Genomic DNA, 14,021 nt, shown 5'->3' on the forward strand with positions numbered 1-14,021 from the left:
AGATGAAGTTCCTGTAATTGGCTTTTCGTTTTCAAGCAGGTTTTCAGGTCTTCAGGTTTTTCTTCGTTTTTGCTTCTGTTGTTTCAAAATTAGCAAAAAAAAATACTCAAAGCAATGTAATTCAAGCATGAATGGTACCTAAATAGGGGGCTGAAACTTGACAGTGTGTCACGCAACTGTGATCCACTGTAAATAAACCATTTAATATAAAACAGTACTCTATTTGACAGCTGTCGCCTGTGATCTTTTCCAACACCATTTGAATTGTCAAATTTCATCCATATACACACATAACGCCATCAATATTTGTATAAAAAAACGCATACGTTAGGTTATGTTGCTTAGGATGTCGCTTGTATTAATGTTAAAATTCTGGCTTACAGTTATTTCGAACAGACCTATAGATCATTTTCATTATACGGTACTCGTCAACGTAACCCCACTTAACTTTCCGTCAAGTAGTCCTTAACCTCAATTCACGCCGTAAGTGCGGTCGAAATTCAAAATGGAAAGTGCGGAGGTCTTTCTAACGTAGCGTCATTTTCATACAATGAAGCGTTGAAATGTACTTTTCGGTTCACTTTTTCATCGAATCGTTCACTTAAAATTCAAATTTTAGGCACACTTACGGCGTGAATTAATTGACGTTAACTGCGTTCAATTTACTCGTTTTTATATGAAAATCGTTCGTTCAATTCATTCGATATTTTTCGACATGGCTAACAGCATAGCAATCGTGTATGACGTTTAAAAGGTCATGAAAATGATGTATAGGGCCGGCTTCGATAAAGACTAAAAACACAATACATCATGTTCATGACCTTCCAAATGTCAGACACGATACCTATATTACCAGTAAAAACAAAGAAACTTGCAGACACGATACCGGAATCTAACATCAATTAGTTTATTTTAATTTTTGGTTATGTGTGTTTACCGTTACGTAAATATGATCTATAGACGTTTTATTCAAATGAAACAAAATGGCGTCATAGTATTTGGTGTGTTTCAATGGCCCTGGTTTGTATCAAAACTGAACGCTGAGAACATCAGAACACCTCTTAAGCAATTTGTAACGAATAGTTGAGTTCATAATGACACGAACCAGCAATCCTATTCATCTAATACATTTATTTACGTATTCAAAGCTTTTCGTATCAAGCAACGATCACTGTATTTGTGTACAACTCTTCTACAGTATTCTCTAAAACCAAAACAATTTCACGATTTCATCCGAAAATAGAGCTTTGTCTACGATCTCAAAATGTGTAAATGCGATAAGAGAATTTGTAAAGTGCACGAAACGAAAATACTATACAGCTCTACAACACGATGAAGAAGCGAGCCGGCAATACGGTTTTCATTCAAGAAATTCAAAACAGTCCATATAAAGCTCTCTCACTGTTAAAGAGATATGTGTGTAAAATGTGAAACGGTGAGCACAAAAAAGCAATCTCTCAATCTCTCAATCTGAAAAATGCATTTGGTGTGCCACTTCAAAAAATTTTGATCAGTCAGTTGTGAAACGGTGTCGGCACGTGAAAGTTGATTCAGTTTAATTTGACTTTGTGGGTTAACATATAAAAAAGAGAGAAAAAATTTATTTAACAAACTTACCTGTGCGATTCAACTCATTTAAAAAACTGATTTGCGTCGTACATTTGTTTTTTTTTCGTTATCGTAATTACTACTTTTTTATCGTTTATTAGGCAGTTTAACTTATAAAGTAAAGTCGGTAATGTTGATGTGACGATTCGTGTGACGATCCAGAATGATGATGATGCATTTCATTCACATTCGACCATTAAGACTTAAAGAATGAGCCATCGATTCGTTATCTGAATGTGTTGTAAATATCTTCTACTTTTTCGGTTAATGTAGCACACATGGTCTACAGTAATTATAATACATAAAATTGCGCTATTGATTGTCGGTTGATGAACAACGCTAAAAAAAATTGTTGCGTCGTTTGCATACAACTCGGTTTGAGTAAAAATATGATGATTCAATACAATGTTTTGAATGTTAATACTACAGCAGTGATACATACGAAGTAAACAATAGAATGATACGTGTTATACTGGTGGCATTGTTTAACAGAAAAAATAATTTCTATATCGAATATCAAAAACAATAATCCAATGCGTAAAGAGTAAATACATCCATAAATAACACAGTGCTGGATATAAAAAAAAAACCGAGCTGTTTACTTTTTGTACATAATGAACATCAGTTGTATATTTTAATCTTCCAAGTTAATACTTGTCGAGAAGGTTGGAAACCTGTGCGAGTCATTTTATAGTTTATAACTGTTTTCTATGTAGTAGTTAAGTGATTTTCTGCACAAAACGTAAATATTAATATCGAAAACGTGTTTCTATCGACGAATAAAATTCACAATAAAAATTTCTGAATTTTCCTGATATTATTCAGTGGTATTGTAAAACATGAGTGATACGGTGTTAGCAGTTTTGCACAATTCACATTAAAAGGAAACCAACCCAGCCAACGTTTTAATATACTAAGTTCATTTTTGTTGCTTTCTCACAACCGCTCTCCAAATAATCAGCATCGATAATGGGTTCTCGAACGGCGGATTGTCGCAAATTTTCACCAAACATCTTCAATAAAAGTAAATGCACACATTGCTTTCGCCAGCGTGAAGAGCACAGTGCTGCAGCATTGGAATGTAATCGGGTAAGTTCCTTTTTTTACATATTATTATATTCGCTTCCTTGTCTTAAAAGACAACAAAAACAAAACAAAACAAAAAAACGTAAAAGAATATCAACTTAGCTTGGCATAAATACACCGTATGTATACATAGAGTCTTCCTTCATGTATATAGAGATATTTTGTAGATAGAACGACGACACAATTCCAATTATTCGCGTTTTGTATCGTTTTCTTTGCGACTCTTCTCTCCGTTTGCTTACAAAATCATACACATACTCGGCTTTATTATATGACCTGTAGAGAAGAGATATAGATTTCAACGTGATGATTCGCTGCGAAAATATTTAAATTATTTTAGCATTAATATTTTCTGCAAATAAAAAGAATTTCAATTCAAGTGCATTGGAATTATTTGATTGAACTGGAAGGTCTACAACACACATACACACATAACAGACGACATTAATATAATGTTATTTTGGAGCGAGTTGTGCACTTGGGATTTTTACCATTTTTCTATAGTTTTATTTACGCAGCTAGGGAAAAAAATATTTTTTTGATGTGTCTGGAGTTCGTCTGTGTCGGGCTCAGAGACCGGGAAGAAGACTTTAGGTGTAAAAGTTCTGCACGCATCAACATAATAATTTTTATAGTTATTTATGCTACAAGAACTGTAAAGGGTGTTTTATGTTCAAGGAATGGTTTGCCTATTTGCCATTTCTCTTTATTTGTGAATAGCAAAACCTCCTTTTTCTTGAGATTTTCGGTGAAGTAAAATGCGTTTTTTAAGCGAGAAATATATAAAAGTAGTTACTTACCCCAATACTATCTGGTAACGGAAGTACAAGTAAGTCTATCCCCACTGGCAAAAATATTACTGACTAATAGATGCGACAAATACTCTTCTTTGCTTCGACACAGCCACAAATGCATTGATTGATGATCGCTATTTAGTCAAAAAACATTATATTGCCAAGCAGTGTTCTATAATTAGAAAAGTCTGTTGTTTGCTTATTTCCACAATTTAGATAAGAAAATTTGGTGTGTCCTTATCGCGGACAGAATTTTCATAAAATTATTAGAATGTCGAAAACCTCGCATATTGTTTCTTTTCTTAGTGCAGTCAGTAGACACCAGGCTAAGCACTTTTCCCTTTGAATTTTCTTTAAACTTGAAATTTATTGATTTCGTAAAAACATTAAGAAATTGTGGAATTCTAGGGCTATTGTATCTGATTAGCTTGAAAAATTAAACCGTCATAAGTCAATAAAAATAGATGAGACTCCGACATGTACATTAACGTTAACATATTTCACAATTACTTGATGACAGTTTATCGAAGACAAAAAAAAACGTTTTACTGCTAACCATACTTGAAGAATTTATATTGACGTAAATAAAAAACCCTTTCTTATCTTATCGCCAAGACCTATCTTATTCTTAGTTTTTTACGTTGACTTTTTTTTGTCGTAATGTTTCTATAGAATTTTATGAAATGAATTTTTTTTAAGCCACAAGTATTGTTTAACAAAAACGATTGCCTAACGTTTATATATTGTGTGTGTGTATACACATCATAAAAACAAACATTACGTTAGATAAGACCTAACTTAATCGTTTTTTGATATTTTTTAAATTGTTAGTGTTGAACCGCAAAAAAAAACAGACACTTTATAGTAATTGTAATCTCATATGTAGCTCGTTGTAGACCTATACGAACCAGTAATGATAACAATTTCCTGATTGTACAAAGAGTAATCAAATAACGAATTTCACAAATGAAGTCCAAATACAATTGTTCAGACTCATTTCTATTCCGGATCGGTTTAAAATATAAATCCATCGAAGTTAGAACTAAACAGAAATCGATTCAAAACATTTCGTTCTTTCAGTTCCTTTTTTACTGGATACTGGATGCATTCATATTTATAACATTCCATAGATTTTACACTTCAATTTTCTTATACATTTTCTATTTGATGTTTCATTGTGGTATTCATCTGCTGTGTTCCTCTTCGTTTGAAATTTATTTTGTAAAATAATAATAATGATAGTCGATCGATTCATAGCAATATGTATACATTCACGCTTCCACGTCACAATGATCCAAGTTATGCAATGTCTGCATTACGTATATATAGATGGATTGGATATTGAAGGTGCAGGTATAACATTAGAATAGAGCAATTTAAAACATCAAATGTTTGAAGTAAAATATCTTATGAAAATATTTACTATTAAATAATAATTCTCCTATTTATAATGGAAACATGTGTTCAATATTAGTTTATATATCAAAAGATGAGCGTACCGTTATCTTCTCTTCTATATACATCTTTTGGATGCACTTTGTAGATTCATATATATTTTTTTTCCCATTTTATTGATTGGCTTAACCTATACAAATTTTTCGAAACGGTTTTCTATGCACAAATTTAACCGAACAACCGAACCATTCAGAGGTATTTTATGATCAGATTTTGTGTTGCTTATTAAATAGAACAATTAGAAGGTATGAACTGAAATTGGAATTTTAAAGACGTGATGGTTGTCAGTGTTTTATTTCATTATTCGTTCGTTGTAAAACGATTACATCAATTGGAATATAAAAACAAGTCGATTTTGTAGATGCAATCACATTCAATGTCAATGAACATAGCCCCAGCTGTATAAAGTCAATGTCGGAAGAAAAATAGATCAGCGATTGTATCATCCGATTTTATAATAAAAATTTTTATTGTTAAACAAAAATTTTAAAATTTCAACTGTGAAATTGTGATGCTCTCCTTTTAATCTCAACTTGTTCCACCTTTTTTTTCTGAATTTAATTTATTCATTGATCTATAATAAAAAAAAACCTGATACATTCTACGATTCTTGTTCTCTGAGTGATGTTCAACACTTACACTAACATTTAGGGTATTTATAATAGATTCTATATTTAAGAAAATTTTACGCCGCACCATGTAAGGCACTGAACAGGTCAATTCAGCTCTTGGATAATTTTAATCGTAATTTCAAAGGGAGCGCTATAGGGGATGTATATGACAAGGTTGTTAGATCGTATCAGTAGCTTTCAGGGCCTATTTTTGGAATTTAATTCTCAAAAAGTCCATAAAATTCAAAGAAACTCGAAATTCGTAAATTTGTAAACATTTAGTTCCAAAATTAGCGACTCAATGGCGTAATGGTTAGCACGTTTGCTTTCCAATATTCGATTGTTGTCAGTGTCGGTGGTTCGAGCCTCAACCAGGCCAGAAAAAAAAATCGGTTGTCAGACGTATACACAAATACACAGCTGGTTGTATCGAGTCATAACAATCTGGTATGGTTGTGTGTAGTAGGGCAAGGAGTAGTTAAGGAATTTAATTTCCAAACATTTCCAAAATTTCACAAAAATTCTTAAAATTTCCAAATTTTGTTTTCTGTTAGATCTCATTCCGAAGTAAACAGTGTTTTTTGATAAACTGACGAAAAGTGATAGAAAATTTAATTTCCTTATAATAGGCCCTGGTGTGTAGAACTGTCACACGGCTTACCGGTTAAAACATTATTGGCTGAACAATAACCATACGCTATTATTATTATCCAAAATTAGTTCCTGAGTCCTGGTAGCTTTCCGTTGTATGAATGTATCTGTTGTACGCAGGGCTTATTTTAAGAAATTTTAATTCTGAAAATTCTGAAAACATTCCGATTTCCAGAAATTTTCCGACCTATACGGAATTATCAGAATTTTTTAGAAATTAAATTCTTAAAATTAACCCCTGGAGGGTAACAACTCTCTGTGAGGCTAAAACTCAAAATGTGTGATCATCAGGTTGAACTTGATTGATCAGCCTGAGTTATGTGCTGTGTTGCACAACATAAAAGCCTTAGGATAGCTACATTGAATTATTGGTTTAGATTCCGTTGACCCAATGACTCTAATCATACTTTAATTAACAATAGCATTCGCACAACGCATCATTCCATATGATTTATAATTTGTAGGTCAAAAATTAATTTTACATGTCAGCTGATTCCATGAAACTGTACCATATTTACAAAAAAAAAACGGGGTTTCCATTCTCGAACAACTAAAATTCGCATATAATGCGCTCCTACAAATCCATTTCCCATACTCACTTCGTAACGGTATCGATACGTTTACATAAGCTCATCTGTGTAGACGATAAGTTGCATTATTGTTCGTTGTGTACATGGTAACGTACGAAAATTAAATTTATTTACAAATTTACAACCCATGAACGAACATGTGCATCTCTCTTATGTGTTATTTCGCCGTGTTGTCTTCTGTATATATAAATGAAGTAAATAAAAAAAAGTAAGTAAAACAGAATTCAATGTTTTTATTACACGAAAAAAAAACTATCACAAAATCCCACGATTTGTTTTGATAATGCACTTGTGCTTGCGCATTGCTTTATACCCATACAACATATGTGTGTACCGAGTAACATTCATATATTCGACTCGGCACACAGTGTACTACCAGACTTTAATCTCTTGTAATCAACAAAATGGTCTTTGATCCATCTTATTTAGAAAAATGTTTCTTTTTTTTCAAAAGACTTGATGAACAATTAACTCTCTTGCACAAAAATTTTTGTGAATAAAAAAAATCCTACGAACGTTTACTGTCTGCTGTACGTGGAATTTAAAATTGGGTTAATCAAATACGAATAAAATTTTATTGAAGGAGAGAAAGAAAAACTGATTGTGTATTAAACTGCACCGCCAGTTCAAAGAAAAATATCATACGAACTCTCGACTGCATATTAAACTAACTTATGTTCGCATGTATAAAAGATTTCTGCAGCATGTGAGGCAGCATGTTGCTTATATAGACCTAGCCCGACTGTCCACCCTCTTCCATTGAAGCAGATAATTGCGAGAATAATTTAAAGATCAATTAGAAAAACGGTTATGATTGATGGTCAAATTAAAAAAAGCAAAAAAAAAAATGATTATCCGCCGTCGTAATCGACATTAAGTCCACGTCGAAGACATCCATGCATTATAAATCATTGGGTAGCGCAAAAACTATTATTTAATTCAGCTACTTACATGTGAATGCATTTTGTGAACACAACTTCTATATTCCTCCTTACACTTGTACGTCAAATTAAGACGATTTGTTTCGTGTCATGTATATTCGTACTGCAGGTGTTAATGTACAAAATGTTAGATTTATTGTATTAGCTGCCATCTTTTATTGCTTCAAATCAGATGGAATGCATCACAATAGGAGTGAATGTTTGCGGTTAACAGTTATATTCCGGGTGCATAAACCTTTTTATTTTCTAAATATGTTTTTTTTTCGTTTTGTTTCGTTTTATATTTTTAATTCGACGTGTTTGCAAAAGTTGTTTCATACAAAAATTATGTTATGCAATTTAAGATTGAATATATAGAAAAGACACACAAGGTGCACCATACAATATAAATAAATGTTTTCTGAAATGCGTTTCAGATACACGTACATATATATATCGAACAAAACGAGGTAATATTGTGCTAGGTCGACAGGTTGTCATTAAAATGTTTTATAACATAAAATAAATTGTTATTATTCGATAGAAAAATGAACATAAAATAATAACTACCACATGTTACGTCATTGAACTGAGAAACACACACATTCTGTATGTATCGCGCAATTTCAAAATGCATTTACGCGGACACATTTTTCCATTTAGAGATTTTTCGTTTTGTATACGATTGTGTATATGGATTTTATGATTTGAAATGAACATATAAACCAAGTTATCGTCAAGATAATAAAAATAAAAGTAAAGAGAAGGAAAAAAAAGAGTTTGAAATGTTGAAAAATTGAAAACAAAACACAAAAAAACGTTCATCTCTCATTTTATATATATTTGTACGTATGTTGGGCATGGCGGTAAAAGATTGGAATTTTCTATTTACACATTTTTCTTATACGAACAGTTGTGTATACATTGATGGACGGAAATTGCATTTAACATTACTTTTCATTGAAGGTGGAGTAGTTATGTTAAGTAAATGAGAGATGATTGAGGTAAGCAGTTATTAGAGATCAACACCTCAATATCAGCTTTCAGACATTTTTATTCGATTTAATAATTTTCTTGATTTTATTTTATTTTATTTTTCTTATAATGTGCTTCATAGCAGGATGATTGACATAATTATTTTCATCGGATTTTATACTCGATTTCAATTCAATTGGATTTGTACTTGATTCAGTTGTTCGATCAATGTACGATTAATTGACTTAAGATAGTTCAAAAATGGATTTCAAGTTTCAATAGAAGTGTTGCGAATGAGTGATGCATAGATGCATACACACGTATCGGTCAATAAAACTTCAGTTAATTCGAGTCGAATCATTATCATCCAAAGACCTTTTGATACTCATGTTATATCTCTTTCGAAAAAACTGTGACAACTAAAACAACTGAAAATTTCCAGTATCGCATTTCAAACAAATTGAAAACATCTCGATCCTACTCGACGAATAAAATGCAAAATAGCCAGTGTTACTTGTGCAGCAAACGTAAATGTAATGCAGAATGCACACTTCATTATCAACATCAGCATAAAAACCGCTGTAAAATCAATTAAAAATTTGTTGTTTAAGTGCCAAACAAGCACATAATTTCCTTGTAACGAAATATCTTCTTTTTTTTCGAACATGATTTTGTTTTGAAATTCTATTTTAAGTGCCAGCAAGTCTGGTTCTATATTTATATATATTTAGTTGGTATATATGGCAAGCCAGGCGAGCCTGTCGTCGTCGTCTTCTTACTCGTTACTTTTATTCGACTTGGTACATTTTATGTAAAAAGATATACTTAACGTTCTAAATTAGTTATTTTCAAATGAACAAAATTCAAATGAGTCAGAGTCACAATACGTTTTTTTTTCCTTCACTCAGCTAAGGTACGTGGTGTGCAGCTCGTATCCCTCTCAATGATGTTTTAAAATGCATTTCAGCTAATGCATGTAATTGTAGTAACAGTAAAAGCAAAACGAAAAAAAAGAATGAAATAAAAGTACGAGTGAGTTTCATTTGATTTATTCGTATGCATATGCAGCATTAGTCTTCGGATGTCTCCCGGTTTTTTTTATTTTATATTTTCTTCAACCATTGAAAATTGATTTCGATATCTCGTCGTTACCTACACACAAAATATTTAAGCCTATGTGTTTTGTCACAGTTATAAAAAACGGTTGGTGTACGTACATAGAAAAAAATCGGTTTGAAAATGTAGCGGTATTCTAAAAGCGAACGTACGTGCATGAACTAGAAATTATTTACGAATTAAGGTTTTTCGATTTTAATCAGTCTCTAGGTTGGTTCAATGATATACATAACATGGACTAAAACTTCTGTTTAATTAGATATTGGCGAAGAAAATAAATTCAATATTTGAACAGGTCTTTAAAATTCGTGCCATAATTACTTATATGAAAGATGTGACTCGACTCCAATAGTATAGTCAGTGTATTATACATACGTTTACGTTCCAACCAAATAGATGGAGAGATTTACAAGCCGAAAAAAATGGAAACAAAGTTTCTGGATTGAAGCCAATTCTTTGTGCCAAGTTATGGTAAGATTAGGCAAAAGATGCAGTTACAGTGCGCTCGTATGCAGTGCATAATTTTGAAAACAAAAACTTGTCAGGAAATTTGTTACTTGTAAAACTTTGGCTTTAGAACATTATGAGGAAGATCTTTTTTCAATATTACTTTGAAAGTCGAAACGTTCAGACACTGCCTGTAAAGGCAAAAGAGTAAGCATCTTAGGTAAATTCAAAATTATTACGTCATTCAACTGGAAGAGTCAATGAGTTAAATTTCCATTATTCTTTTAGCATCCTACGATATAAGGAAAAAAAACGTCTAAGAACTGTAGCTAATCGATTTCTGTAGCTAAGGTTCATTTATAGACCAAGCCAAGTTTCATACTTCAATTGTTTTTACCGACGACAATGACGAAAAAAGGGAAACAATTTGATATTTATTCACTGTAAAACGTTCTCTCTTTTGCAGCGAAGAAACTCAAAGTGTTACCTAAATCACACGCTAACGCCACACATCACTAGCCACACTTTTCACATCTTGTAGAGTTTCAACTTTTTCTGCCAGTTTTTTTTTTCTTTCATTTTCGTTATATGTTCGCATAACATTCAATTTGCATTTGTATGTATCACTACAACATATCGATACAGTGCAAAATGCATTTTATTGTAATCGAAGTGATTACTTGAATTTCTGTCTGTGCATGACCAGCATTAGCATAATTTTTATGGCTTTTTATGTGCAATAGTATCAGGAATATGATAATTTTTTCCTCACCATTTTGTGATTATATTTTATATTCAAAAGTGATCGTGGTTAGCTCATAAAAATTAAAGATTTACACTATTCTAATAGATTTTCTTTTATTTTCTGCTATGTAGAGACGGTAGAGGTGTGCGCCGATTTCAAAATAGTCGGCGGCGGTGCGCCGACTGGTGATGGTTCGGCGGCGGCGCGCCGAAAGAAATTTAATGTCGGCGGCGGTGCGCCGATCGGCGCGCCGATAAATTTAAAAAAAAAAATCTAAACTTTCTAAAATAATGCAAAGACATTTGAAAAAGCGTGCGCAATCCTTTTTACGAACACTGAATTCTTACTATCTTACAAACTGAAGAACTGAAGTATCAACCACGAATCCAAGTACAATCTCATTTTTATCTTTCGAATGTACAATCCCTGACCTTCATTTTAAAAACATCTGATTCAATGAATCCAAGAATGATTAGTGAGTTTGCCTAAATGACATATAAGTCAACTTATAAGTTGGAAATTTTCAGTCACATCTTCATCTTCATACTAGATGTTCTAGAAGGTTACTTAAAATTTACAACTTATAATTTATATGTCATTTTCGCAAACTCACGATTGTCCTTTCGATTAACAAGGTTTTGAAAGAACAGGTTAAGACACTTTCGAGTTGATCACGAGAGCGGTGGAACCAAAATTTTCCTCTGTAGCGCCAACTAGGTTTGGAATATTTTATATGACGATTTCAACTTACAAAAAATAATTGTTTTCAAGTTGACTTTTCAACAATATGTAATAAGTGCGTTTGACAAATTTGGTTTCAACCGCCTTCGCGAGTGTATACCCTATTCTTTCAGAACCTTGGGAAATTATGAGTAACTGTCAGAACATCTAGTAGATTAAGAAGATGTGACTTTACATTTCCATATATTCGATGTAGGAGTGAGATCGTAGTAGAAGGTTTGCGCCATAGAGTTACACTCGAGTGTTGGCAAGATGGCACTTTTCTATGAAAATGCTACTTTTAAGAGGAAACCAGCATTTTGGGTGCCGATGCTCCTAATAATTGTATTCTTGTGGCCAGCAGCTGTTGTTTTTACTGCTGTTTTGACTGCTGTTACATGAGTACTGATGTCTGACATTTTGTGTCATTGAATTTGTATTATGTTTGTTTGTTCTTGGTTTAAATGTGTGAATTTCGTTACAGTAATTGAATTAAGAGGGCAGACTAGGTGTGAAGTAGGCTATATATTGAAAAATTGGTTTTAAAATTAATGTAGACCATTTAATGAAAATCTGTTCCAGCAATTAGATGAGCAATATGTTTATCTATCTCTAAAAAATGAAAAACGATTTACAATAAGCAACAGTTGGAAGAAAACCGATTTCCAAAAAAATATTGCATAGCCTAACTTTAAGCGACGTTCATATTTTGGAAATCGGTTTTCTTCCAACTGCTGCTTATTGTAAATCGTTTTTCATTTTTTAGAGATAGATAAACATATTGCTCATCTAATTGCTGGAACAGATTTTCATTAAATGGTCTACATTAATTTTAAAACCAATTTTTCAATACATAGCCTACTTCACACCTAGTCTGCCCTCTTAATAAATTTTAGGAACAAATTTAACTAAACGAAATAGTGAAAATTTATCAAATTAAAGTCAACGGTTTCAGAGTAAAAATATCACAAATTTCATTAAAGAATACTACTAAATTGGTTGCGAAATCGTATCAAATTGTCGGTACAGGCGTATCCAATTGCATATTCGAGCAATTGAACAATCAGATTTTATGAATCTTCAGAAGCAAAAAAGTGCAATGGTTTGTTTTGATATGAGTCATCATAATTTCCGTTTTAACAGAACAACATATGACTCAGGGTTGATAAGTAACTACAAAGATAGGGTTGTCCATATAGTGGCCACATGGATAGATGATAAAACGACAAAACGCCATCACGCCAACTCTCGAGTGTAACTCTATGGTTTGCGCAAATAAGAGATTTTGATAAACATAAATGTATAAGTAATAAGTAATTAGTAATAAGTGTATTTGCTGAGCAGCATATAGCAACCTGACTTAAAAAATTAAGAGATAGAAACATTTGCTAAAACCTTGTAATCACGCACACACTGTTGTATATATATTTCAGTTTAAGTTTATATTGCCGCCCATTAAAATGGCTGAAAGCAATAAAAGTATAAAATTTCGGCGCGACGAAAATGAAACCGGCGGCGGCGTGAGCCAATATTTTTCGGCGGCGGCGCGCCGAAAATTTGGCCAAAAATCGGCGGCGCGCCGGCGTAAAATCGGCGGTGCACACCTCTAAGAGACGGTAATATTTTACTATGCAAGTGACCATTACAACACGGATGTTTCAATGTCTGTATGAATGTTGTGTTTTCAGTTTAATCGAAATTTTTGCGAACATTTTTTTAGAGTCAAACAATCGTGAGTTGATACCTAAATTAAACGGTTTTTACGAGGCTTTTTATTACTTACAAAATTATTGAATACTCCACAAGTAATCATCAAAACATAAGCGTTAGAAAATGTCATGTACGTGGTCTTTTATTGCCAACGCTATGCTCTAAATTAATTGCTACACAAATAGTCGTAGGCTGAAAAGAATAAATTTCTTCACAATACACACACACGCAAACATCAGTTCTAATATTCTCGTGCTGGAAACATATCAAACCCAAGAAGGTTATGTAATTCTGAGTCATTTAATATGATCTAAGAGAAATTAGTCCGTTGGGTCGGTTAATTGCATACCGTAAACGTCTATAAATGTATCGGACAAAACGAGTTTAAAATAAGATTCTGACAAGAAGGACATTAGCATTCATATTTTTTTTTCTGTTGGCTTTAACAGTCACCACATCTCTTACTTCATCACATTTTTAACGCAAATATTATTCCTTCAATTTGTTTCCACATATTGGTCGTTATTCAACAAAAAAGTGTTGTTATTCTACCAACACACATATATGCTCGGAACAGCATAATTAACAAACGC

The 14,021-nt window shown here is 32.6% G+C and overlaps 1 protein-coding gene across 4 annotated transcripts in view; it reads left to right on the top strand.

The window, feature by feature from the left end:
* Window positions 1-1,504: 1,504 nt before the first annotated feature.
* Window positions 1,505-14,021, top strand: part of LOC119066039 (protein outspread) — a 141,927-nt gene continuing 129,410 nt past the window's right edge. For all 4 annotated transcript variants that reach the window (XM_037168257.1, XM_037168261.1, XM_037168259.1 and 1 more), the window contains exon 1: window positions 1,505-2,697. In XM_037168257.1, the coding sequence (XP_037024152.1) occupies window positions 2,578-2,697 (120 nt within the window). In that variant the 5' untranslated portion in view covers window positions 1,505-2,577. The remainder of the gene's footprint in view (window positions 2,698-14,021) is intronic.

This window comes from Bradysia coprophila, chromosome IV (assembly GCF_014529535.1).
Source record: "Bradysia coprophila strain Holo2 chromosome IV, BU_Bcop_v1, whole genome shotgun sequence".
Lineage (NCBI taxonomy): Eukaryota > Metazoa > Arthropoda > Insecta > Diptera > Sciaridae > Bradysia > Bradysia coprophila.